Source organism: Schistocerca serialis, chromosome 6 (genome assembly GCF_023864345.2).
Source record: "Schistocerca serialis cubense isolate TAMUIC-IGC-003099 chromosome 6, iqSchSeri2.2, whole genome shotgun sequence".
Classification (NCBI taxonomy): Eukaryota; Metazoa; Arthropoda; class Insecta; order Orthoptera; family Acrididae; genus Schistocerca; species Schistocerca serialis.
This window is the reverse complement of record NC_064643.1, coordinates 256,648,249-256,673,153: the sequence shown is the minus strand read 5'-3', so window position 1 is coordinate 256,673,153 and position 24,905 is coordinate 256,648,249. Positions and strand designations below refer to the sequence as shown.

The following is a 24,905-nucleotide window of genomic DNA, read 5'->3' as shown; positions in this document are numbered from 1 at the left end:
TAGGTTGCAGTAGGTACTGGGAGATGAAGAAGCTTGCACAGGATAGAGTAGCATGGAGAGCTGCATCAAACCAGTCTCAGGACTGAAGACCACAACAACAACAACAACACTTGGTTCAAGAATCATGAAAGAAGGTTGTACACATGGAAGAACCATGGAGATACTAAAAGGTTTCAGATAGATTATATAATGGTAAGACAGAGATTTAGGAACCGCGTTTTAAATTGTAAGACATTTCCAGGGGCAGATGTGGACTCTGACCACAATCTATTGGTTATGATCTGTAGTTTAAAACTGAAGAAACTGCAAAAGGTGGGAATTTAAGGAGATGGGACCTGGATAAAATGAAAGAACCAGAGGTTGTACAGAGTTTCAGGGAGAGTATAAGGGAGCAATTGACAGGAATGGGGGAAAGAAATACAGTAGAAGAATGGGTAGCTTTGAGGAATAAAATAGTGAAGGCAGCAGAGGATCAAGTAGGTAAAAAGAGGAGGGCTAGTAGAAATCCTTGGGTAACAGAGGAGATAATGAATTTAATTGATGAAAGGAGAAAATACAAAAGTGCAGTAAGTGAAGCAGGCAAAAAGGAATACAAAAGTCTCAAAAATGAGATCGACATGAAGTGCAAAATGGCTAAGCAGGGATGGCTAGAGGACAAATGTAAGGATGTAGAGGCTTATCTCACGAGGGGTAAGATAGACAATGCCGACAGGAAAATTAAAGAGACCTTTGGAGAAAAGAGAACCACTTGCATAAATATCAAGAGCTCAGATGGAAACCCAGTTCTAAGCAAAGAAGGGAAAGCAGAAAGGTGGAAGTAGTATATAGAGGGTCTATACCACCTCGAAATTCGCAAACTGTGCGACACAGCCTTCCACTCAATACAGCACTGAACAATAACTGACAGAGATAAAATAATGAAACTTCCGGTTGTTACACATTAAACACAAGTGTGTGCAGGGATACCAACTGCATTTCGTTCCAACACACTGTTTGGGCGAAATTACGAATGTTCCGGAATTTTCTAAACGGACCGCGTATTCCTAAGTTGTTATTTGTATTTTATAAGCAAATGTTGGTTTCAATCAGTTGTAGTGAGTATATCACATACTCATTCCAATATTCCATAGCAAATGATTTATAGCTTCTAGTAAAATTTGCGATGTCACTGGTGAGAAAGCCCCTAAACGATTCTTGTGGAACTCAGAAATGCAAACATAGTTGACGCCATCTTCAGTGAAACTTCCTGGTAGATTAAAACTGTGTGCTGGGCTCAGAACCTTTGCTTTTCGTGGGTAAGTGCTCTACCAACTGAGCTACTCAAGCACGAGTCACAACCCTTCCTCATAGCTTTAAATCCACCAGTACCTCGTCTCCTACCTTTCAAACTTCACAGAAGCTCTCCTGCGAAACTTGCAAGACTAGCACTCCTGCAGTAAAAGATACTGCAGAGACATGGCTTAGCCACCGCCTGGAGGATGTTTCCAGAGTGAAATTTTCACTCTGCAGCACAGTGTGCAAGGATATGAAACTTCCCGGCGGATTGAAACTGTGTGCTCGATTGAGATTCAAACTTGGACAGGTGCTCTACCATTTGAGCTACCTATGCACGACCTGTCCTCACGGCTTTGCTTCCACCTGTACCTCATCTGCTAGCCTCCAAACTTGACAGAAGCTCTCCTGTGAAACTTGCAAGAGTAGCACTTCTGGGAGAAAAGATATAGCAGAGATATGGCTTAGCCAAAGCTGGGGGATGTTTACAAAATGAAATTTTCGCTCTGCAGCAGAGTGTGTGCCGACATAAAACTTCCTGGTAGGTTAAAACTGTGTGCTGGATTTAGACTCAAACTCAGGTCCTTTGCCTTTCATGGTCAGGTGCTCTACCAATTGAGCTACCTAAACATGACCCATCCTCACAGCTTTACTTTCGCCAGTACCTCATCTCCTACCTTCCAAAACTTCACAGAAGCTCTCCTGCAAAACTTGCAATACTAGCACTCCTGGAAGAAAACATATTGTGAAGACTTGGCTTAGCCGATGGAGGCAGAGGTGGCAGCATTCTTCTGAGATAGGTATTCAAAACTTTTACCAAGCTGTGATAAGTGCTTACAGAATGGTGGGAGGTAAGTGGAAAGTTAATTTAAGATTTCTAGTTTTTTATGATAAATAGATTTTTTTGCTTTTGTACTTGTTTTGCTTTTATTAGTGGATGTAACTCATTTCCTAGATGCACCTTGTATTTTCTTTGCTACTGCTTATACAGTTCCTTAAAAGTAATGTAAGGAAATTTGTCATATGATTGTATGTTGGGAGAGGAGAGGATGGTAGCTGATATTCTGTATTGATTGTAATTTGAGATGGAAGTTCATTGACCTCCGGAATACAATAACTTTGAAAGTAATCCTGTTAATCAGTTATAAAACAATGTTTAATCCACACATTGAAAAGAAATTTGTGTAAATTAATAATGGACCAATATAATCTGTCAATGAGTATGTTATCTGAAAATATAATTTATTTGATACAACATATATTAGTTAATTACATTGTGTAGAAAGCTGAAGCTCATAGCGAATATAAAATTCTATAGGATACATTTATGCAGCTACAGATATCAAATAGCTGATTATGCTATGACTCAAACGAGTTCTAACTTGTTGTAATATGTTTAAGCCCTTTTATATCATCCCTAAAAGAGAGAATAGCTATAGTAGCCTTATGTTCTCAAATAATGGGAGTAGAAGCTTAACTGGATAGCTTGTGACATTGTTTACTTTCCACTGTCTCACAAGTGGCAGCTGTCCCTTGTACCAGTTAATACTAGGGTGGTAAATTTTTGTATGGTGTGCAGTTTAATTGCTTATTTATATGTTTAATTGTATGGCATTGCTACATCATTTCAGATTCTGTGTTAAGTGTATATTATAAAACAAAAAGATATTAGTACCACCACAAAGAAAATCAGTTGTGCTTACAAAATATTACATTGCTCTATTCACATGACTGGTAAACGACACAGATGTAGTAATAAAGCAGTAATATGGTATTTTAACAGTTAAAAAGCCTCGTGCTTAAGGACTAAGCGGATTTCGTCTAAATCCCAAAGTCTTATCGATCAGTAATCGACAAAGCATTTTATTTTAATCATTAATAATTTTGTACAATCAGTTGCGTGTGGACGGGCCTTTAACATTGCATAGAGCCAATGGGAAAGTGTGTACGGTAATTCATTCTTTAGAATATCATATGAGACAGCGTTAGAGACCTTTGATTTTTAAACAAGTACAGCAAAATGATATGAAATGGAAGCGTGACAATTTCCCATTGTCTTTCAGTAACTGAGGTCTGGCGGCACAGGGTAACAGCTGATTACTTGTGTGCTGGGGATAGTACGGACGATTTCTTGCAGCGTCACAGTTGTAGAATCTATGGGTATATTTATTGTTTCGTAACATCTTTGGATCTGAAAACAAGTTTGTGTTTATAATGCATGTCAAACGTGATTGCAGGGCTTTATTGTTATTGCAAAGTTATCGAAATAGGAATGACTGTTGGTGAATATGTGATAGATTTGTGTATGATAATGTGAAACTTTACACACAGTCGTAAATCATGCGTTGTATTCCAATTAATGGCCAGGTGGTTGTTCTTATCTTGCTGTCACTCTTGCTGAAAGGTGTAAAGCAGTCGCAGACAGGTATGTTGTTTTCAGTATTCTCATGTAACATTCGTGTATCTAGTTGCGACTTTCCTAGGCAATTTTTTTAGTTTTGTTTTTAGGTTTTGAGTTGTAATACTGGATAAGACAGATCACAACAGTGTGATCAGAAATGAAGCTACTGTTGTTGTAGCTTTATACAACCCACAGTACATTTCTGTTCGTGCTACTGTGTGAGAAAAGTTTAGATTAGAATAAGCTGCTTCTTAGTAACTTGTTATCGGACTACCAAGGTTGTGTTCAGAGATTTTCAATCATATTTCTTCCTCTCTGTGTTGTTGGTGTGTACACTAACATTTTTAACGACCTATGAGAATCTTGGTGATGGATATTTTTGTTTTATATCTGTTCAGAGGTGTAAAAGTTAAGATGCTTAGTAGATTTTTTAAAGCATCTTCTATATGGTGTAGAAGTCCTCCTTAATGATCCTAATTGCATTTTTTAATGTGGGTACTCGTTTTGTATCCTGAACGTTTGTGTTTACCATTCTGTCACTCCATAGGGCCACTACCAGTATGTTTCAAAGAGCCCATGGTGTACTGTTCATAAAATCTGTTTGTTTGCATATTGTGGTAGCTGCATCATTATGAATATGATAAACTGAGTTTATTGTGGACAGGATCGATATATTGTTTCCATTTAAGCTCTTTATCCACAGTACTGTGTAAAAATCTAGAGGATTTTACTTCTTCCTTCTTTGTGTACTCCACCTCTAAATTCATATACACTATCTTCTCTTTGTTTTGAACACTGCATACTTAGTCCTTTTTTAGGTATATAATCATTTCATTTTCCATGAGCCATTATATGTTTGCAGAAATATATGCTCTTTGGTCAAGGTGTTAAACAATATGGTCACAGTGCAGTATTGTCTTGTACTTGCATATATTTTCTTTTTGCCCCTTTCTCCACAACACATTTATCATTTATAAACAGGTGAAATAGCAATGGCCACATTAATCAACCATGCAGAAGTCTGTATTTGACGTTATGTGTTTCTAAATGATATGTGTTCCCTATTAACACATTATTCATTCCAAGTAAAATAATAATAATTTGAAGCTTGTTGATTTATGATTTTGTAATTTTTTGTGGTTTTATTCTACCTGTTGAAATAAGAAAATTCCAAAGTTACAGATTTTTCAGACATTGTGTTTTTGAGTTATTAATTTTTCGAGTTTCGAGATTGTGAAATTTTTGCCACAGTTCAAAACCTTAAAATGACCATATCTCGAAGTATTTGATGTACAGATCAGAAATTTATACCATTTTATTCGCTTTATTGTTGACTATAACATGCCCTCCTTCCCCATATTCATAAAATGCAAAATTTTTTAAACTTTGAAAATTTCAAAACTTGATTTTCCCAAAAAAAAAAAAAAAAAAAAAAAAAAAGTTTGTATTTGTTATGTAGCTCAACTGCACTTGGTTTGCTAGCTGGTTCACAAAACTGCTGTTAAAATGAAATTATTGAGTGCTCTCTCTCTCTCTCTCTCTCTCTCTCTCTCTCTCTCTCTCTCTTTGTCTGTCTGTCTTATTTCAACATTTTATTGGGAAATTAAGCATTTTAAATTATGACACTGCCACATTTGTGCTGGTCTGTCACCTGAGGCTGTTCATATAAATGAAACCAGTGGCTTAATAAATGTACATAAAGTAAAATTCGAAGTGGGTTTCTTAACATTCACATTAATCAGTTGTGGAAGCATAACATGATCAAATATTAACTTCCTTCCATTTGTTTGAGTCGGGTAAAACACACATGGCGTCAGTCACTCCCATGTGACAAATGATAAGCAGGCAGCGTAAAAAAAGGAGCTTGGCAAAAATATTTTATAGAGCCATAGCAGTCACAGTGACTCAGAAGTATGGTGCATTTATTCCTGTGAACAAAACCAAAGATAAAGCAAAAATTGTTTCTCATTTTTAGGACTTTAATTTTCATAAAATTCATGTGGGTTTAGGTGACACAGGCTTTTGAACAGATTAAAAGACTTGTTACTCATGCCTGTGACAACAAATTGTAGGTGGTTTCTGTGCTATCAAGAGATGAAAAAGAAGAAAATCTTTCATTTATGCATCCTTGTAAATGAACTCTTTCCTTTTTATAACCATGAAGACTGTATAAATTGACTGCAGTTAAAAAAGCTTCACAGTTTGTAAATTAAATCCCGCAACTGCCTTTGGAAGGACATTATATAGACTATCAGTTGTAGAGCTCTGAAAAGCCTCTGATTATATTGGAAAACAACGTGTTGTTACATCAATAATCTGTCATTGTTGCGTGGGAGATCTAGATTACATCATTTGAAAGAAAACTGTAACACACTGTCTTAGACTGTAATAGGATTGTTAGTGGATCACCATAACATCTCTCTTGTTGAAGGTGAATAAAAAAAATTCTCATTTCAATACTCTTATATAACACATCATTTATTATTACTATTAACATGGGAAATCCAAATGTGAATCGAAATTAAAGTTTCTAATTCTAATAATGTAATAAATTGATTTTCATGAAATAAAAAATAATGATTAGATAATCTTACTCAGTTTTTGACATATTATAACCTAATAACAGGTCAAAGCCCTACAGTACGCACTAGGTGCTGCACTTACCAGTGAAATAAAGTTTTTTCTAGTATGTTCCTACTGGAACACTGGCATGAAATTTGGCTCACACATTTAAAAAAATGTACAAGTAACATACTTTTTTCCCTTCAAAACAAAACAAAAAATCAGATTTTGAAATTTTCAAAATAAAACAAGGCTTTAATTGTGGAAAACTGAGCATTGTTATGAATATCATTAGTCAGCAAGTGCTTGTAAAGCTTGTAAGAAACTGAATAAAATGGTGCAAATATTTTTTTAATATATGGCAATTTGAAAGTTTCAAAACATAACAAAAATTGCGCAATCCTGGGAGTTTTAAAAATTAATAACTCACGAGGAAAAGACCAAAAAAAAAAAAAAAAAAATTAATTTGGGGGTCTTCATGCATACTAGTGCTACTATAAAACTACAAAAAATTATCAAAATTTGAACTGTTAAGAGCCAGACCACTAGCTGATTTCACATGGACTGACACATATACCATTTCCTGTTGCATAGGTATGAGTGGATCCACTCTCCTGCTTGCCCTCCAGTGCCACAGTTGTCCAATTTTTATGTCAATATTTTATCGGTAAATAGTGTCGAATGCATGTATTCTGACTGACTGGCAATTGCTAATTCTTTAGAATCACACTTTCTGAAACCCTGCTGTAGTGGTACAAGAATGTGTTTCTCGAGATAATCAGCTAGTGTATTATACATAAACATTCTGTGATTCTTGAGAATCCTCATGTTGGTGAAACTAGTCTCTGGATATAGGGTTCATTTTTATCCCCTTTCTTGCACACTGGCATATCCCTGCTTATATCATTTATCTGGAAAATTTCCATCTCTGAAGGAGCTATTTGCTAGGTCCAGCTTCGGTGCCTTTACTTTTTCACTTAGCATACAGTATTTATTATGTGCTTTTATGTCGTCATCACCAGCTGATTTTCTGTAGAACATGTGCTGTTATCCTATACAAATAAATGTGTTGGCCTACAGGAAAGGCAGTTGAAAGGAGAACAGTTGCCTAGTTCTTTTTGGAACATGTTAATTAATTGAAGCCTTAGGTACCACTTCACCAATTCTCAACTACACTGTCAGCTCTCAACTTAATCTAGATATTGGGCTTAGTTACGGACCAGTATGGTAACATAAGGAAGATTTCATATTCAGATTCACTACCCTTCAGATTAGTCTGCCATCACAACCTACATTTTGGAAAGTAACACAGACACAAAACAAATATTGTCAGTGTTCTGCTCTCTTTTTAATCACATGATTTTAAATACGACAGGATCAATACACCATGGATCAAAACAATATTCGGAATTGATTGGTACAATTGATCTGACCATTGACAGTATCTGTCTTCACACTCTGTATGTGACATTTGCACAGGGCCTTCTGCAGAAAACAAAATCTATGAGATTAGAACATACTCAGGTGCTGAGAGACGGGCAGACCAACAACTTGCAAACAACAGATAAAAGCTGAGATCCTGAGAACAAGCTGTACATGGTGTGCAAGAAAGAAATGACAATAAAATAGTTCTTAAGAGTTGCCAGAGAATATTTAAAGATGAGTGATACGTGTCTCAGTTCTAATTAAAGAACCATACCAACTGAAAGCACTAAACTCAACAATACCCCGGTGTGCTACACAGTTCTTATCAGTTCCACTTTGAATTACTGCCTTGAAGAAGCTTGCACAGGATAGAGTAGCATGGAGAGCTGCATCAAACCAGTCTCAGGACTGAAGACCTCAGCAACAGCAACAACAACAATGTCATAGCCCCCTTCATGATGGAGAACAGTTACGGATGAGGAATAACTAGGCTAACATCAACAAATGAAGCAAATGTTAAAAACTGCATTAGTAATTAATTACCAAAAGTCCTAAAAACCATGTGTACATGCTCCAGTTAAATTTAACACAGTAAAATAACAGGAAAACTTTTATTAGGAAGCAAACTGCCTCCACTCACAATATATTAGACAGCTACTGTTTATCTGCTGTTGCTAGCTGAATATGTTCGACTACATTGGTATTCCATCAATGGAAACTACAATTAGGTATATCGACAATGTAGGAAAAGACAGATTGCTACTTAAAGAAGACACATGAAGTTGCAGACAGGTACAAGTAAAAGATACTTATGTAAAGCTTTCAGCCACAGCCTTCGTCAGTAAAAGAGAGACAAACATCATTCATACACACAAGCAAGCACACCACATTCACACATGACTGCCAACACCAGCATCTTGAGACAGAATGTAACTATCACAAGCAGCAATCTGGAGGGGATGGGGAAGGGGAAGGGATAGCAGTGTACAGCTTGGGAAGAGAGATGAACGCTGTCTGGAACAGAGTACAGGGTCTAGAATGCCAACAGACGCAGCATCAGGAGGTTATGGGGTAGGGATATGGGGAAAAAGGAGCAAAAAAAAGGAGAGTAGCTGAGAAAGATGGGTGCATGCATTGGCAAAAGGCAGCAGATACAACCTCCAATCCATGCTTAAAGCTTTAGGCTCTTCCTGGAACATCTCCCTAGAATCCATTTCCCTCCTCACCCCTGTAACATTCCATGCCAACAGACGCAGCATCAGGAGGTTATGGGGTAGGGATATGGGGAAAAAGGAGCAAAAAAAAGGAGAGTAGCTGAGAAAGATGGGTGCATGCATTGGCAAAAGGCAGCAGATACAACCTCCAATCCATGCTTAAAGCTTTAGGCTCTTCCTGGAACATCTCCCTAGAATCCATTTCCCTCCTCACCCCTGTAACATTCCATACACCCACCTTCTACATGCTCCCCAAAAGCCACAAACCCAACAATCCTGGATGCCCCATTGTGGCTGGTTATTGTGCCCCGACTGAAAGACTTTCGGCCCTCATTGAGTAACACCTGCAACCAATTGTCATAATCTAGCCTCACATGTCAAAGACACCATTTCCTTCACTGACTCTTCACCATCCCCACCACCTGGATCTCTACTCGTCATTTGTTAATGCCATCTCCCTATACACCAACATCCATCATGCCCATGATTTACCACTATGGACCACTATCTTTCCCAATGTCCTTCAGACTCCAAACACACTACCACATTTTTCATACTAACTTTTCCTAAAATATATATGGGCTCCCTCGTGGCACCCTCCTATGCCAACCTTTTTATGGGCCATCTGGAGGAGACCTTTCTAGCCTCCCAAAATACCAAACCCCTAGTCTGGTTCCAGTTCGTTGATGATATCATCATGATCTGGACTCAAGGCCAAGACACCCTATCTTTGTTCCTCTACAACCTCAATGCTTTCTGTCCCACCGGCTTCATGTAGTCCTCCTCAACCCAGCATGCCACCTTCCTAGATGTTGACCTCCTTCTCTCTGATGGCTCCATCTCTACCCCTGTCCACATGAAACCCACCAGCCTCCAACAGTAACTACATTTTGACAGCTGTTATCCCTTTCACGCCAAAAAAATCCCTCCCATACAGCCTGGCCATCTGGCACATTGTATCTGCAGTGACAAAAACTCTCTTGCTCAGCATGCTGAGGGTCTCATTCAGGCCTTCACAGACAGGCATGATCCCCCAGACGTAGTCTGCAAACAGATCTCCCGTGCCATTTCCCCTCACACCCCACAATCCTCCTACCATCCCTCAAGAACCAGTCACAAAGGAGTGTCCTGTACATTACGCAATACCACCCCAGACCAGAACAACTGAATCACATCCTTTGTCAAGGCTTTAATTAGCTATCATTATGCCCTGAAATGAGGGACATCCTACTCAAGACACTTCCCATATGTCGTAACATGGTGTTCCATCACCCACCCAACCTCCACGTCTTAGTCCATTCCTAAGCCACTCCCAATCCCACCCCCTTGCCAAAAGGATCATATCCCTGTGAAAGACACAGATGCAAAACCCACCCAATTCACCCACCCAGTGCGTCTTATTCCGGTCCTATTACAGGTTTATCCTACCCCATCAGGGGGCCAGACCACCTGTGAAAGCAGCCGTGTCATTTAACAGCTCTGCTGCAATCATTGCACAGCTTTTTATATTGGTGTGAGTACCAACCAGCTGTCCACCAGGATGAACAACCACTGTCAAACAGTGGCCAAGAGGAAAGTAGACCACCCTGTGGCACAACATGCAGCTGAGCGTAACACACTTGATTTTAATGGCTGCTTCACCACAAGAGCCATCTGGACACTTCCGTCCACCACCAGCTTTTCTGAACTGTGCAGGTGAGAGTTATCCTTACAATATATTCTCCGCTCCCATAATTATCTCGGCCTCAACTTTGGTTGATATAGTGTCCTCACACACTCCATCCAACAGTTTCCGCCCTCTCTGTCCTTTTGTTTCCTCCCCATTCTCATCTCCCACCCTGTTTATTTGCCACCCTCTGCCAATGCATCCATCTGTCTTTTCCCACTCCTCCCCTTTTTTGCTTCTTTTTTCCCCACATCCCTGCCCCACAATCTCCTGACACTGCACCTGTTGCCATTGTACTCCGTCTACACACCACCAGACAGCGTTCGTCTTTCTGTCACTCTGCCCATACACTGCTATCCCTTGCCTGCCCTCTCCAACTTGCTGCTTGCCTCTCATGTGATAGTTGCATTCCGGACTGATATGCTGGAGTTGGTGGTCATGTGTGCATGAGATGTGCTTGCTTATATGTATGAGTGGTGTGTGTGTCTCTTTTAGTGATGAAGGCTGTGGTCGAAAGCTTAATGTAAGAATCTTAACTGTGCCTGTCTGCAGCTTAACGTGTCTTCTTTGCGATAAGTAACAATCTGACTTTGCCTGCATTGATATTTGTGTACAACAATACTTACCTCTTTTCTGTAGGAACAAAGATCTGTTTACAGTAAGTGTTGCTACTTGTTGGGCTACTAACTTAAAAAGGTATTCCATTTTTGAAGTAGATGATCAGTTAATTCGTAGGAGTCAATAATCGTATATGTTTTTGAACTAGTAGGAATTCTCAACTTACTGTATTGTCATATGAGAGCAACTTGAATGGATACACCATGATATTGACCACTTTCTATGTCCTGGACAAGCTTGCATATTCTTGTGAAAAGGATTACTGTTACCAAGAAATTGTTATTAAATAGTAATTGTATTTGAAGTTGGCATAAGAATTACTAGATATTTGTTTGACTGATTATCTAAACAATTTTGTTCCCTTTTCTGGAATAAATACTGTCTTTTCTTTAGTTGTATTCCCTCATTGTGCAATTCTGCAAGGCAACATGGAGTGACAGTTACATTTCAATGTGTAAAATTGCTGAACTGAAGCTCTTGATTCATTTACCTGATGGGTGACTCCATTTTAACTTGGCATACACCTGGATCCAAAGACTAAGTTTACTGAGATCACTTCTAAATCTAATAAGCCTGCTAAGATGGAACCGCATTGCTCCTGGTATGGTTGAGTTTGGGCTCATGATTTTAATAGCCTTGTCAGTAAGGAATGTTGTTTCCAGCTGAAAAAATTCTGTCATTTTATGTCTGCCCCCTCGGAGGAATTTTTATTGTGAGTCATCGTTGTCCAGCATTCCAACACATTCATCCATCTTAATAATTAACAAAGTAATTTGTAAACACTAGGGATTTGCTGACTTGACACACAAACTTTTCTCACGACTGGCACTCCTGTGCTGAGTGCCGTATATGCTGCAGGTGCATTCACTCCACAATATACCATTGTGTCAAGTGGTTTTAGTTCAGTCACTGACTCATCATCAAGGTGTTGGTGTGGTGAGCAGCTGAAATATCAGAACAAGAAATATTGTTGTCTCGGATGTACGCGCATAAGGTGATAGAATAAGAACCATAGTTGTTGAAGAGTCCAATAAGCCAATGGAAGGAAATTACAGAAGTTAGGAATAAAATTGGATCCAATACCAAATCATGAATGTCTCCACATTTTATGTTCCTTTGTTGTGAGTTCAGCTTTTTTCTTGTGATACAAATTTGCCAGTGTGGTCCTCTTCATTCCTTTTGTGATTTTTATGACATTTTAGCTTCCCACTTAACATTTCAGCCTCTGTACAGTCAGAGGTTAGAAGTCACGGAACTGGACAACTTTTGTTTAGCTCTGCCAGTAAGATCACATGTATCTCTTTTTGTAGAGAATTGCTTTTGAAAGCAGAACTGAGAGGCTGTGAAAAATGAGTATTTCATTTTAAGTTCTCAACTTTACATCTTTAACTGTAGTTCACAGCACACCATATGGAGTGCAGTGAATTATTCACAGTGTACCTATCTCATCCACCCTCTTTTCCCTTACCTATTCTGTTCATAGTGTTAATAATCTTCCACATGAGCCCTAATGTTTCAAGTTTTGGAATCGTAACCTTTCCACAATATTATATGGAGGAAATAGTATACTTTTTACTCTTTTTGGTATGTGGGCTGTTGAAAGTTGTAGTGTACAATGTCTTTCTCGTAATGTTTCCCACGACTGTTCATTGATAATCTTTGCAGAATTCTCACATTGACCAAGGAAACTTGTGAAGAATCGTGCATCTCTACTTTGAATTTTTTGTATTTCTTCCATTAATCTAACTTGGCAAGGGTCTCGTATTGATGAACAATGCTCCAGTAGTAGTCAAACAAGAGTCTTGTAGGTGACTTGTCTTGTGCAAGAATTACACTTCTTTAGGATTCTTGCAGTAAATCTGAGTCTGGCATATCTGCCTTCTCCACTGTTAAATTTGTATTATTATTCCAGCTTAAATTACTCTGTTCAGAAACTTCTAGATAGATGAAGATAGTGACTGCTTCCGCTGACTGATCACCAATTTTGTAGGCAAATGATACTCTATATTTTTATCTATTTACTTGCATTACGTTTGTTTATTGTTAAAGTTTGTTGCCAATCTCTGCACCAGGTGCTGATTGACTGCAAGTGTGTCTGCATTTCATAATGGGTTCGTAACATTGTGTGTGAACAATCAAATAGAGCTGCAGACATTGTAAAGGATTTTCATAGAGTTTGAATTATCACCTCATAATATTATTATGTAATCAATTTTTTGTTTGTTTGAAAGTACATACGCTATGTGATCAAGAGTATGCGGACACCTGGCTGAAAATGACTTAAAAGTTCTCGGCACCCTCCATTGGTAATGCTGGAATTCAAAATGGTGTTGGCCCACCCTTAGCCTTGATGACAGCTTTCACTCTTACAGGCATATGTTCAGTCAGGTGCTGGAAGGTTTCTTGGGGAATGGCAGCCCATTCTTCACAGAATGCTGCACTGAGGAGAGGTATTGATGTTGATCAGTGACGCCTGGCACAAAGTCGGCGTTCCAAAACATCCCAAAGGTTGGATTCAGGTCAGGACTCTGTGCAGACCAGTTCATTACAGGGATGTTATTGTCGTGTAATCACTCCGCCACAGGCCGTACATTATGAACAGGTGCTCAGTCGTGTTGAAAGGTGTAATCGCCATCCCCAAATTGCTCTTCAACACTGGGAAGCCAGAAGGTGCTTAAAACATCAATGTAGGCATGTGATGTGATAGTGCCACAAAAAACAACAAGGGTGCCCCCCTCCATGAAAAACACAACCACACCATAACACCATTGCCTCCAAATTTTATTGTTGGCACTACACACACTGGCAGATGACATTCACTGGGCATTCGCCATACCCACACACTGCCATCAGATCACCACATTGTGTACCTTCATTTGTCACTCCACACAACATGTTTCCACTGTTCAGTCATCCAATGTTTACACTCCTTACCCCAAGCGAGGTCTCTGTCAGTCAACAGACTAGGTCGGCCTGTATGCTTTTGTGCTGTATGTCTCCCTTCACGTTTCCACTTCACTATCACTCGGAACCAGTGGACCTAGGGATGTTTAGAAGTGTGGAAATCTCGCGTACAGACATATGATGCAAGTGACACACAGTCACTTGACCAGGTTCGAAGTCCGAGAGTTCCGCGGAGCGCCCCGTTCTGCTCTCTCACAATGCCTAATGACTACTGAGGTCGCTGATATGGAGTACCTGGCAATAGGTAGGAGCACAGTGCACCTAATATGAAAAACATATTTTTTGGGGGTGTCCAGATACTTTTGATCATGTAGTATATTGGTATTCCTGGTACACTCTGAAACCATCACAGTACTGTAGCACACTGCTAGAGAACCAAAACAAAATGGCACAATCCAATGATAAAAATGCTTTGCTATTTTCGCACATACTGTCAGTCTCATTTTTTAGATGTCTGTATTCCATTTTGACTGCTTCACTCGCTGCATTTTTAGTGTCCTTGTACATGAGTGCAATATATGTCCCACAATGCCACAAGACATTGACACTAGTGAGATATATGTATAGGTCTGATCATTGGTATTACAACACTTCTTGTACACTGAAACAGCATCTGGCTTCCGTCAGTTTACATGAAATGCCTCGATGTTCCTGTGACCTATGGTAAACTGATGTTAGGAGGAGAATCAGGTGCTGCACATGATCAGCCCATGTTACCTTTCTTGTATTGAACGATTTGTACTAATTTTCAATTACATGCTTAATTATTTTCGTATGTCGCTCACACATACATATGATGGTTGATCAGAGAAACTGAATTGTGATCTGTATTGAAGTGGTTTGGAAAGACAGAATTTACCATGCTCATCTTCATTTTATCTTCTGTTTCAATACTATTGTTGTTACAAGCATTTAGGCAACATTGTTCTGTTGACTGATTTTATGAAGACTCAAAACATTTTGAGGTTTTGTTTGAAAACAAACCCAGTAAGATCTTATATCAACTTCACTGAACACTCCTTACAGAGCTGGTCTTACAATTAATTTTGCTTTGATCCTATGACTGATTTGTATTATGTCTCTGAGCAAGACAATCATTAACCATACTTTAATTTTTGTTAAGCTAAGGTCCTGCATTATTTGGCTTATATGTAGCCAGAAGAATCTCCACCTTCTAGTGACATCATAATTTTTATTATTTTCTAAGGGGTTATTTCTAAACTAATGTCTGTTTATAATGTAAAAATTGTGTCATTGCATACATTTAATGTGTGTATACATGGTTCAGCCATTGTCTAGGGGCACATTCACTCTTTGCAAACTCTTTTTACCCTGGAGAGAATATTGGCAACTAATAGATTTTCTTTTTGTAGCAATTCCTTTCCTTCTGTTTTGCTCACTGACAGTAACAGAAGAGTATAAGAAGGAGGTTTGCAAGTCCCAGTTACCAAGACTCCAATATTCATTAAATACTTCCTGTCTTGTTTGTTGACTGATGTTTTGATTGCACTTGAGTCGGCAGTTGTGATTTTACACTCTTACCTTTCTTTCTTTGTGCAACTTTCCTTTGTAATCCACATATTCTTTGCCTTCATTATGTTTTGTAGATGATACTAGACTTTTCCATAAATGAGTCCTTTGTGGTTTTTTTCTCCCCACATGCTTTACTCTCTTAGAAGCTTTGTGCCCTCCACTGTTTACCTCACTTTCATCAGACCCCTCATTTTCGTCTGAAATGGAAAAAGTATAGAGCAGTATGCTAACCTGGTTAGTTTTACTTTTTCAGGTAATGAAATTTGTTTTGATTTCTCATTATTTGAAAATTAATGGTAAATACACAGCTTGTAAAACTTTTCTGGGCAGCAAGATGAAAATGTGAACAAGAAAATGCACCAACATGGCTGTGGGGTGAGGAAAGATGAGGGGAGACAGCTCTGTGTAATACTGTTAACTTCACATTAATAATTCACTATGGTAGGAATTAACGATGCACGGCAGTAACAGTGCTTCAGAAAGGAAAATATTATACAGATATTCACTGTCAAAGTAATGTAGTTCTGACTAGTGTTAAAGAATGTGGAATTAATGAATAAACCTTTCGTAGCACTTATAATCAGTTGCGTACTACGTTTGGCAGTGTCTGCAAGCAGAAAACAGCACAATGCACTCTGACTTCCACCGAGAAATATCAATCAGGAGAAAGGAGCTACTCTGCCAGGAAAATTTTTACAAACTGTAACTTAGTTTACTGCTCATATTGCATCAATTATAGAAAATAACCTTCATCACTAGAGTTCTCCCTGGAGTCAGTATCTACACTATCTACCTCTGGTTCATATGAAATATCACCTTCGTCTGTCTGGTCTGAATAATATCAACAGCTTTTCACTTTAAATATAAAATATACGTATTTTTGAAGTGTTTTATTTAAACACGAGGCAATAATATTAATGGTGTACTTAATTAAACACCTTCGGAGCTGTCAGAAAAGTCCCCTTCTGGAGATGTCATAGTTACTGTTCTCTCTCATATTTTATGTCCAATTTACAATAAAAATAATGTTATAATATTCATATTTATTGATGAAAGACAGTAAACACTTATATGCAATGAAACAACGAACTTCACTTCATAACAGTAACACTGCATTCACATGCATGCACCACCATTATTGCCATATACCCCTAGACCACCAAACAATACACCCGTTTCTGCAAGTAGTTAAATTTCCTGCTGCCAGATTGCAGCCCCAGGCAGAGATACACTTGTAACTCTTGGCCACCATAATTTTACATATATTAGGAACTCATTTCTGCACTTAACTCATTTTTTTCCGAAAATGTCACTTATACCCCTTGGCTTCTCACTTCCTCATAAGAAGGTGCTGTAACTCCTTTTTCCTGGTAGTCTATCTTCCACAACAGAGGCCCAGGTTTGGAGTCAGAGCCACAGTTTGCATACATAGTGTCTGCTCTGAACTCCATCTTTCCCCGCTGTTGCCTCTTATCAGGGATAAAGAATCCACCATAAGCTGAACTAAAGTCACTAATTTTCCATGAATGTGGTTTATTTGCGAAAGAGAGAGAGAGAAGAAAAATAGTATGATCATCTTTCCAACAAACCAAATGCAATTAACATTCAAACATGATTGACAGACTGAAGGGCTTTGTCCAACAACTGAGAGTCTTGCACTTTGTTGTGTTTCCACAAACTAATATTTACAAAGTTTTGCTGCTGCACATGGAGACCAAATTCCCTAAAAGTTGACATTTAATATGTGTATAGTGATATAGATCCTTGGTGAAAATACAATATAATCAATGTTCTGTCAAAATGCATGAACCGGGTTACAACATTCAACCACAGAGACTGGGCCAGTGGCAGAGCTTCAGAGGCCAGGCAATGTTCGTTGAGGAGGCACTGGTCAGCAGCAGGTATTTTTTTCATCGACAGCAGGCAATGGTCGTCGTCATGGAGCGGATGTCCATCTGTAGCTCAGACTCAACACGAACTGGCTGTGTGCGAGCCTAAATACTGTCATGCAACAGGATATCGCAGCAACTACTTTAGGTCATGTGGGTCACGGATGGAAATAGATCTCTCACAGATCGTGACCCATGGTGGCACTGATAGGGCTACCTAGTGTAACTGCTGCAAAACTCCTTTGGGGCAGAGCGGTTCTGTGGCATGTAGACAACCCAAGATGTTGTTGTGCCCGATGGGTTGCTGGCCATGTGAGCAGAATGCCACAGCATGTCACTCGCCTGCCCCCCCCCCCCCCCCCCCCTCCCCCTCCATATGCCGCGGGCTGGTACAGAGAGAGCTCAAGTCAACATCTTGGGACTTTGCTCCAGGCAGTAAGGAGAGGGGACGGGACAATCTCCACATCCATAGGCATCGTTTCTGGGAATGAATGTGGGCTGGACTGCAGGACCAGGTGCTGGCTGTGTACGGGCGGACTGCTAGACGTCCCGTGGCGTTCATGCACACTGTTAGAGACCAGATGGAACAGAGCAGTATGAGGTAAGTGAATGCTACTCATTTCACAAAAGTAGCAACATTTGTTGAAAGTAAATTGGACCCTGTTATCCATAACGAAAGTTTCCGGCAGTCCCTCAGTGCAAAAAATTGTGGCCAAGCTCCAAATGGTATGATTGGAGGTGGTTCTGGGCATGCGGGAAACATAGGGAAAACCAGTACCAGCATCCACCGCTGTAAGTCATGTATGGCCCAGGAATGGTCCAACAAAACCCGGGTGGAGGCGGGACCAAGACACTACAGCATCTGGCCATGGGAAGAAACGGCAGGGTGGCATGGCTTGCTTGCTTGCTCTGGCAGGTGGCACATTTGGACACCAGGTGAGTGATTGTCGCATCAATACCCCGACATGTATGGCCCAGGAATGGTCCAACAAAACCCGGGTGGAGGCGGGACCAAGACACTACAGCATCTGGCCATGGGAAGAAACGGCAGGGTGGCATGGCTTGCTTGCTTGCTCTGGCAGGTGGCACATTTGGACACCAGGTGAGTGATTGTCGCATCAATACCCCGACAGTAGGCCTGCTGGTGAGCTAAACGCTTGGTGAGGACCACTTCCCAGTGCCCTTCATGGTGGAGGGCCAACACCCATTGCTGGACAGATGCCAGAACCACCACCCGAGTGCAGTTGCTCTCATGCCGTAGGTGAACTACACCACACAGAATAGGCAACTTGTTGCACCAGTGGCAGTAAGCTTGGACGTCTGCGTCAGCGAGGCTGCAGCAATCAGCAAGCCACCCATGCTTGACCAGGTGTGGAGCTTACCCGATAGCAGGGTCATTCACGGAGTGTGGAACCATTAGTGATGTGTGTAGCAGAGGCAGGCAACAGTGGCTTCTTCGTCGTCATTCCGGTGAAAACACACTTCTGAATCCCTGTTGAAATCTGGGTCCTGACCTACCAATAAAAGATACAAAATATCCACTTTGGTATGACAGGTGATGGGGAGGTATTGGATGACATAGTTGCAGGCTGACAAAAACAGTGCCCAACGCTGGAGGTGGTGGGTCATCTTAGTGGGAGGGGATGCGGAGGCCTTAAAAAGGGGCAACAGTGGCTTGTGATCTGTAAGTAAAGTAAGTTGTCTACCCTAGACATGGTCATGAAACTTTTTGTGGCCAGTGCCTCATCCTTGATTTGGCTAGATGGCCTTGGGCCGACGAGAGGGTCTCTGAAATGAATAAAATGGGTCACTGCACCCCATGAATAACATGGGACAAAACCGCCCATACCCCATAATCAGATGTGTCTGCAGCAAGAATTAGTGGCAGGAAGGGACAGAGGAGAACCTGCTTCATTTCCCCAAAAGCTGTTGCACATGTGGCTGTCCATTTCCACTTGAAGTTTCCCTGGAGGAGGTTTTGGAAAGATTCCACTGTGGCTGCTGCTTGAGGAATGAATTATTGGTGATAATTTAACTGCCCCAGCATAGATTTGAGCTAGCGAACATCACTGGCTTGGGGTAACACTTAGGTCGCTTTCACATTTTGTGGCATGGGACAAATGGCTACTGTGCTGAGGATGTGCCCCAGCTATTCGACTTGCTTGACGAAAAACTGCATTGGTCCATATTGCAGTGAAGGTTTGCATTCTGAAGCATGGAAAACAACGCTTCTAAGTTCTTGGCAAGTTCTGATGCATCAGTGCTGGCGACAATGATTTCATCTAGGTAATTCACAGCACATAGAACATCATGAATCGGAGTTTCTAGGTAATGGTGGAAAAATGGCTGGGGCGCTAGCGATTCCAAATGGGAGGCGATTGTGTTGACAGAGGCTGAAAGATGTATTGATGATCAGTTTCTGCTGGGATTCCTCATCCAAGGGGAGTGGAGTTAGACATTCTTCAGATCAATCTTGGCAAAAATAGTACCACCCCAAGCGGGTTCAAAATGTCATCTACTTTAGGGATGGGGTAGGAATTGACCACGGACTTAGGGTTGATTGTGTTGGAGAAATCCCCACAAATTTGCAAGTACTATTTGGCTTCTCAACCAGGACAATAGGCATCGCCTACCGACTATTAAAGACTGGGGAGGAGGCCTTTGTCTTGCAAATACTGGTGTTCAAGGTGCAACTTATTGGGGGGGGGGGGGGGGGGCAAAGAGCACATTGTGCATCTCGAAAAATTTGGGGATAGCGAATGGGAGCAGGGTGATATGAGCGTCAAAACATTTGATGCCCTGTCGGGCTGTGAGGGCTGTGAAAACACGGAATTAAAACCAGCAAATAAATCTTCCAGGAGACCCGACATGCTGAGGGAATGGAATCACGGATTTTGAGGCCCAGTGCACTATATAGATCATCCCAAATAAATTTACAGCCCCTGGGGACACCTACCACTAGGATGCACACCTCGATGGAGTAATCTCCGTATTGGATGGTAACTGTGAACTGGCCTGAAAAATGGATGATGCCATTATTGTACAACCACATTGGGAAATCCACAGGCTGGAGGGATGGGACACGTGCCTGCTGATAGGAGTACCAGTCAATGATTGTGGCCGACGAACCTGTGTCAAGTTGGAGGTGGAGATGCACACCTGCAATGGAGACTGTCAGGGAAAGACTGCGTGGTGGGGGAAACATTGATTGGACATAAATGACATCAGGAAAAGACTAATTTCTGCCTTGTGTTTCAGCATACAGCAAATTGACACACATGTAGTTCACCAACATTTTGTTAGACTTACACACTTCTGCCCTGTGACCTGATTTAGAACAAGCTGTACATTTCACCCACCGATAATGGCGTTAGTGACAGGGGTGTGACACAAAACATTGGTTACAGGAAGGCAATTGCATGGGTACCTGGTTGTTGTGAGACAGTTGCCACTCTGGCCGGGCATGTGGCTGGGAATAACAGGTGGCTCCAGCAGCAGAAACCTGAGACCGGTCATGCAGTGCTGTCATCAGACATGCTAATTTCTCAGAGGACATGATGAGTGGCAAACATGCCTCTAGAGAGGGGCCCTTCAATTTTGACAAGTCTGCCCAGAGTGCGTCATCCGGGGAGTACACCAATAGCATCATTAAGATAGCTGAATAAGACCTGTGGCAGGGTAGATTCTGCCACTCAAAACCACGGTCCCAGGTGAGACCCTGCAACTGGACAATCCATTCCCTATAAGATTGTCTAGGGAGTTTCTGGTGACATGCACTTGGGAATCAAAATAAGCACACAAACTGGACTTAACCTGGTCATAAGGAAGGGTGTGGGGTTCAGCCTCCAGGTTCATGTTGTACCAGTTCATAGATCTCAGGTCCAGCATAAGCTAACAAGAATGCGCATTGGTGCTCATAACTGGAGATACTGTGGACCAAGAAGTGTTGCTCCATCCACGCAATGTAGTTGGCCCACAGTTTGAGTTTGATGAGCGGTAGGAACGTTGGAGCCGAAGTGCAGAAGTTCTTCACCATGGTGTCTATGTGAGAGAGGCAATGGGAGACTTTCAGCGCTGCTGCAGACAACACAACAACCCTGCCATCGTGGCTTGAAAAACTTGCTGCATGTGTTGCAGGGTGAGCAGAACCTGTGAAGTCATATCCAAGGTTTCAGATATTGAACACACGAAATATTTTCTCAGGGAAGGAAGGCACTCACAAGTTCCTACCCAGCACTGTTGGCACAAATGTAAGTGTTAAATAAACCTCGTCACCACCGAAGGCTGAACTAAAGTCACTAACTTTCCTCAAATGTAGTTTATTGGAGAGAGAGAGAGAGAGAGAGAGAGAGAGAGAGAGAGAGAGAGAGAGAAGAGAAGAAAAATATTATGTTCGTTTATTCTGACATACCTAAAACAATTGACATTCAGAAATGACTTGACAGCCCGAAGGCCTTTGTCCAACAACTCAGTCTTGAACTTGGTTACGTTCCCACAAATTAATGGAAAAACGGAATACAGTCTACGTTCTACCAAAATTCGTGAACCAGGTTACTACATCCAACCAGAGAGACTCTGGGCCAGTGACAGAGCTGCAGAGGCCAGAAAGCGTCTGTCGAGGAGGCAGCTGGTCGGCTGCAGGCAGCGGTGTCGTAGTGGAGCAGATGTCCGTCTGTAGCTCTGGCTCGATGTGAACTGCTTGTGCACTGCTCTGCGCAGGCCTAAACAGTGTCACAAAGCAGGATATGGCAGGAAGTATTTCAGGTCATGTGGGTCGCAGGTCGTCTGATCGTTGCGAACATTATCGTTGTGAATCCTGTAAATATATCGATCAGTTTGGCCCAAACATTGCAGCTCTGCCCTTTATACTATCCCAGCCTCCTGTCTCAGAAGTGAATCACTGAGACTAAAGAGAACATCTTTCATGCCTCATAGTCACAAATGGTACAACACTATCTGGAGAATACCCTTGTGACAGTGTAACAGTCATTGGCTCAACTCTATCTGAAAAGCGTAAAAATTTCAGTGGGTTCAGAGAAAGTAAAAAGCAGTACTTTTTGTCACATCGAAAAAGTGTTTCTTTAGTCTCTTCTAAACACTAAATTTTGTATATGTATTTTTCTGATACCCTATATATTATCCACAAAACAGTTCTTTTAGCTCATTGATTAGGATAATAAAGGGTCTGATGACCATGGTGTTGAGTCTGGAAAACCCATTCAGTCAGTAAAAAATCTATGTTCATGTCATGATAGAGAATCTACAGCAGTTCATCAAAGATTTTGTTCAATTCTTTAAGTAAACTAATATTTCTATTCTCCCATTAGAGAAATTTTGTGTCTGGGCCTTTTATTTTATCGCTATAGATTTGTGTTTTCTTCTTCGTAATTTTTCTCTCAATAGTCAAAATTTCATACAAATATTTGTGTTTCAGATGAAGACGTGGCCAAAGACAAAACTCCTCAGGCACCAGAAAAGAAGGTAGTAAGTTTTGGAGTAATTTCTTTGTTTTGCACATAATGAACTAATACCATGTAAGATAAAAACAAATGGGAAACACCTCTCACTTGTTACACACATATTCTTTAGAGTGAATGTGTTCAGTCTAGTACCAGTCATTTTTTACTTAGCGGACTAAAACCCAATGAAAATATTGTATAATATTCTCAGTTTTGCTCCCAGATAATAAAATAAACTTGACATAATATTTCAAAAAGGAAAATTGCCACTTACCGTACAGTGGAGATAGGCACAACAAAAAGATTGTCACAAATAAAACTTTTGGCCCATAAGGCCTTCATCAAAAATCACACACACAACTCATACACTCATGCTTGCAGTCTCAGGCAACTGTAGCCACACTGTCAGTATTCTTGACGAAGGCCTTACACTCATGCTTGCAGTCTCAGGCAACTGTAGCCACACTGTCAGTATTCTTGACGAAGGCCTTACGAGCCGAAAGCTTTATTTGTAACAATCTTTTTGTTGTGCCTATCTGTTACTCAGCCTCTCCGCTATATGGTCAGTGGCGACTTTCCTTTTTGTAATATTGTGACAATATTTCAGTTTACCACCTGACTACCTTCTAAACATAAAATCTAAAGCTCTCTCTTGATCAAGCATTGCTTTGTCACCATAATGTTCAAGCCTATTGTAACCCAGTGTGGTGGCAATGTTCCACACACTGTCCAAGACTGTTGGAATGATCTGGCCCAAGTAAGCTTTCCCACCTTGATGTGGTACGGCATATGCACCGGGCTTTCTTAACGCCAGATCGTATTTAGCAGCACCAACACAACTTTGGTATTAAATTGTTCGAACGTGCAGTTGTTGTTGCCTCATTTTGATGAGTTTTACAAACTGTATCACCAGTTGAATTTCCAAGTCATTGTTTGTCAAAGATCAAAAATCTCTGACTCTGTCAGTCTCTCAGGTTATAAGCTTCTGAGGGTTAATTGTATAACTCATCTGGGGGTAATGTAGATTATTATGTTCACGCTGATTTGAAATAGTAGATATAAAATACAGTGGAAGCTAATGGTGAAGGATAAGCAGGGTTCTTGTTGCCTCCTCTGCCCCCCCCCCCCCCAAAATAAATAAATAAATAAAAATAAATAAAAAATCAACCTATGAGCCATCCAAAATCAGCATGAGATCTTCCATTCAGTCAGCATTATTTTCACTCTTGTCACAGTATGAGCATGTAATCAGTATGAGAGACACAGATAAAGCCCTACAGCTACAATTGTGCTTTGCAGACAATTTAAGGAGACTGTTTCAATCTAATGATATAATATCTATGGATTCAACCTATCACACACCATCTTGTGGTGCCCTCATAGATATAATTGCAGTGAAGAAGACAAACTAATTTTCTTCCCATTGTGTAGTATTCTTGACGTGCTCACTCCAGACTGCCAGAGGAAAGGGTCACCTAATGATGTACAGAAATTTATAACAGGTCAGTCATGGAACCATGCAATCATGATAGCAAGACATAAGCAAGGACCAAACATTATACAGTATAATCTGGGCATTCAATCATACACTTACTGCACACAGTCCTCTACTTTCAGTCAAAGTAAACGGAGCTCCTGCTCCATAGGTGACTGCAATGCTATGCCAGATCATTAATGGATGACTCTACATATAGAAGATTCATGTAAAATCCAACAGCTGATCTTCCTGAAGTATTTGGAGAAGCTCCAGAACACAACACAATAAAACAACAAAATTGGGACTGCCCATCGTGTTGTGTACAGTGAAGTGTATCTTGCAGAACTATTCTGAAAAACCTGTGGAACTTTGGCATTAGTTAGCTAATTAGCTACATATTCCATTGATCATTTGATCTTTTTATC

General features: G+C 40.6%; 1 protein-coding gene across 2 annotated transcripts in view; it reads left to right on the top strand.

Moving 5' to 3' along the window:
• Nucleotides 1-3,438: 3,438 nt before the first annotated feature.
• The window catches only part of LOC126484611 (TM2 domain-containing protein almondex), a 138,778-nt gene continuing 117,311 nt past the window's right edge, over nucleotides 3,439-24,905 (top strand). Inside the window, exons 1-2 of one of the 2 annotated variants that reach the window (XM_050108190.1) lie at nucleotides 3,439-3,697; nucleotides 22,979-23,025. In XM_050108190.1, the coding sequence (XP_049964147.1) occupies nucleotides 3,613-3,697; nucleotides 22,979-23,025 (132 nt within the window). In that variant the 5' untranslated portion in view covers nucleotides 3,439-3,612. The remainder of the gene's footprint in view (nucleotides 3,698-22,978; nucleotides 23,026-24,905) is intronic. The other variant, XM_050108189.1, reaches the window with a different exon arrangement.